This window comes from Cataglyphis hispanica, chromosome 9, assembly GCF_021464435.1.
Source record: "Cataglyphis hispanica isolate Lineage 1 chromosome 9, ULB_Chis1_1.0, whole genome shotgun sequence".
Taxonomy (NCBI): Eukaryota; Metazoa; Arthropoda; class Insecta; order Hymenoptera; family Formicidae; genus Cataglyphis; species Cataglyphis hispanica.
Window position 1 is genome coordinate 1433397 of NC_065962.1, and position 3590 is coordinate 1436986.

The 3590-nt window shown below is 61.8% G+C and overlaps 1 protein-coding gene across 1 annotated transcript; it reads left to right on the top strand.

Moving 5' to 3' along the window:
* The first annotated feature begins 718 nt into the window (after positions 1-718).
* On the top strand, positions 719-2741 carry LOC126851845 (uncharacterized). The gene is made up of 2 exons (XM_050596184.1): positions 719-1114; positions 1383-2741. Exons 1-2 carry the CDS (start codon positions 719-721, stop codon positions 2739-2741), a joined length of 1755 nt encoding a protein of 584 aa, XP_050452141.1.
* Positions 2742-3590: the final 849 nt, after the last annotated feature.

The following is a 3590-nucleotide window of genomic DNA, read 5'->3' on the forward strand; positions in this document are numbered from 1 at the left end:
ATCGCCGAGTCATTGGTCCAGCGACTGCAATTGGCCCGGACTCCTGCCTCGACATCCATTGTCGGCATTGGCGGTCAACCTACGGGCGCACGGGGCCGAGTCGAGCTCGCGCTCACGCCGCTGCGCGAAGGTCCGCCGCTGCAGGTCTCGGCGCTCATCCTCAGATAGCTGACGCTCTACAATGGTAGCATCCGAGTGAGTCGCAAGACGTGGCCGCACATCGACGACATCGAACTTGCCGACCCGGACTCTTCGCAGCCGACCCGGTAGAACTTCTTCTCGGTGCGGATGTGTGCGCAGTTATCTTGCAACCCGGTCTTCGACGTGGAGGATGTCAGCAACCTGTGGCCCAGAGGACAACGCTGGGTTGGATTTTCGTCGGGTTCCGTCGGCATTTCAGCCACAACCCGGTTCGCCCAGACTCACCACTGTTGCAGACGACGACCTTCACGGCTTGGTGCAGGAATTCTGGCGACAGGAGGAGGTCGTGGCCAAGACTGTTCCACCCACCACGGACGAGCAAGAAGCTGAGGATCACTTCGTCCGAACACATTCGCGAGACGCCAGCGGCCGCTTTGTCTGCGTCTGCCTTTCAGGCTGCCGCTCCCAGACCTTGCGGGAACCAAGCGCACCGCAGCCCGCTTGCTCGGGCATATGGAGCGCAGGTTCGCCCGAGACGATCAGCTGAAGCAGCTGTATACCGACTTCATGCGAGAGTATGAAGTCCTGGAGCATATCCCCTGCCCAGCCTGCCGGCGCTGCAGGACTGGCCGACTGCTACCTGCCTCATCACGGCGTGATGCGCAAGGGAAGCTCGGCCAAGATTCGAATCGTTTTTAATGGCTCGTCTACGGTTCTTTCAGGAGCCAGCCTCAACAGGCATCTCAAGGTGGACCCCAATCTGTTGCCCGCCTTGGAAGACGTTTTGCTGCGGTGGCGAGCCCATCGCTTCGTGCTGGCGAGTGACATCGAGAAGATGTATCGCCAGATTCTCGTCGCCCCGGAGGATCGACATCTTCAGAGAATTCTGTGGTGCTACGAGGACCAGACTGCTCCGCAGACCTTCGAGCTCAACACCGTGACGTACGGAATGACCTGCGCTCCGTTCCTGGCGGTGCGCTCTCTGCGACAACTCGCCGACGACGAGGAGGCCCACTTCCCCATGGATCAGCGGTGCTGCGCCGGGATGTCTACGTGGACGACATTCTCACGGGCGCACCCTCCATCGAGGAAGCCATGGATCTCCAGCGGCAGCTAACGGAGCGGTGCACGGCGGGCGGGTTTCCGCTGAGGAAGTGGTCGGCCAACGACCCCGCCTATTAGCGCGCATTGCGCGACCGGAGCACCGGACACAACGCGACCGGCTGTCGTGGACGCCGCAGGAGAATCACGCTACTCTCGGCCTCCACTGGCACCCGAGCGGGGACTGCTTTTCCTTCTCCACTCGGTTCATCAAGGTGTCAACTTACACGAAGCGGTCCGTCCTCTCGCTGACGGCCCGCCTCTTCGACCCACTGGGCTGGCTGGCTCCGACCGTCATACGGGCAAAGATCCAGTTTCAGTCCACGCGGCTGCAAGGCTTGGACTGGGACACTCCATTGGACGAGGCCAACGCGCAACAATGGAGCAGGTTCCAAGCTGACCTCCCTCGTCTGGAGGAAATTCGCGTCCAGCGACGCGTGCCCATCAGCGAAGCAGACGCCCGAGTCGAGCTGCATGGCTTCGCGGACGCATCCGAGCGGGCCTACGTCGCCGTTGTCTACGCGAGGACGGAAATCCGCCAAGGAGAAATCAAAGTTGCTCTTGTTTCAGCAAAGACCAGGGTAGCGCCGTTGAGAACGATGTCACTACCTCGCTTGGAGCTCTGCGCGGCCTCGTTGCTTGCCAGGCTAGTGGCGCACCTCCACCAGGCTCTCGGTACAGGAGACGCGCCCATCCATCTGTGGTCCGACTCGACTGTCGCATTAGGCTGGATCCGCGGCCACCCCTCACGCTGGAAGGTGTACGTCGCGAACCGCGTTGCCGAGATTCAGACCTTGTCGGGAGCACACTGGCACCATCTCCCGGGGACGGAGAACCCCGCCGACTGTGCATCGCGGGGAATCTCCCCGAGCGAATTGGTCAGCCATTCACTCTGGTGGAGGGGTCCGCCCTGGCTTTCGGAGGACCCAACATCGTGGCCGTCATCACGGGAGGAAGAGCCCATCGGTGACCAGCCGGAGGAGCGCGTCAGAGCGCACGCTGCCGCTGCGCCGTTTCCAGAGGTGGCCGAACCGGAAGAGCTGACGCGTTTTTCCTCGCTCAATCGCCTTTTGCAAGTGACCGCGTGGTGCCGGCGATGGAGGCGCGTACTTGCGGCTAAGCATCCGCCGCCCGTCGCAACGAGTCTGCCATCGGCCAAGGACACCCTGTCAGCCTCCAAATGCTCGCGTGGCATGGATTCGGGTGGTACAGGCTGCAGCATACAAGGAGTTAAGAACGCTCGCGCGGGGAGCGTCATTGCCGAGCAAAACAGTCTCATCAAGCTTACTCCGTTTGCAGATCCCCTAGGCATCTTGAGGGTTGACGGGCGGATCAAGCACGCCCTCCTGGCGTATGACGAGAGGCACCCGATGATCCTGCCCAGCTCATCTCATTTCACGCAGCTCATCGTCGAGGCATGTCACCGGCGAACCACCTGCACGGAGGCCTCGGGACCCTCAGGCAGCGGTACTGGATCCTTCGAGGACGGCAGCTGGTGAAGGCCGTGATTCAGCTGTGCATCACCTGCATACGCTGGCGGGCGGCCGTGCGGCAGCAGCACATGGGAGACCTACCGCGTCACTCCCGCAAGACCATTCTTGCGAACCGGCGTAGACTACGCCGGCCCCATCCAGCTGCGCACGACAAAGGGTCGCGGACACCGCTCCTACAAGGCCTTAGTCGCGGTCTTCGTGTGCCTGAGCACGAAGGCCGTGCACCTCGAGATTATCTCCGATTACTCGGCCGACGCCTTCCTGATCGCACTGAGGAGATTCACTGCACGGTCTGTCTCCACAGCGACTGCGGCACCAACTACGCCTACGAGGAGATGAGCACCCTCCTCACGCAGATTGAGGCTTGCATGAACTCGAGCTGCAAGCACTAACAAACGATCCGGACGACGTGGCGGCTTTGACTCTAGGACACTTCCTCGTGGGAGCGGCCCTCAATGCCATCCCAGAGCCGCATCTTCTGGGCGATTCAATCGGCCGACTCTCGCGCTGACAACTACTTCAATAAATGCGCGACCATTTTTGGAGCAGGTGGTCGTAGAAGTACCTCCACTCGCTCTCCCAGCGGCCCAAATGGTGGGCCTCCAACAGCGAGGTCCGCGTCGGGCGGCTCTGTCTCATCCGGAGCGACAACACGCCGCCAACACGATGGCCTCTCGCCCGGATCACCAGCGTGCACCCTGGAGACAACGGCCGAGTCCGTGTGGTCACCATCCGCACTGCCACTTCAGAGCTGACGCGTCCTATCGCCAAAATCGTCCTCTTGCCGGAGAGCTGCTCCGACGAGCAAGAGGACAAAGCCGCGCATCGCGGGAGCAATGCCTCTCTTGGCTAACC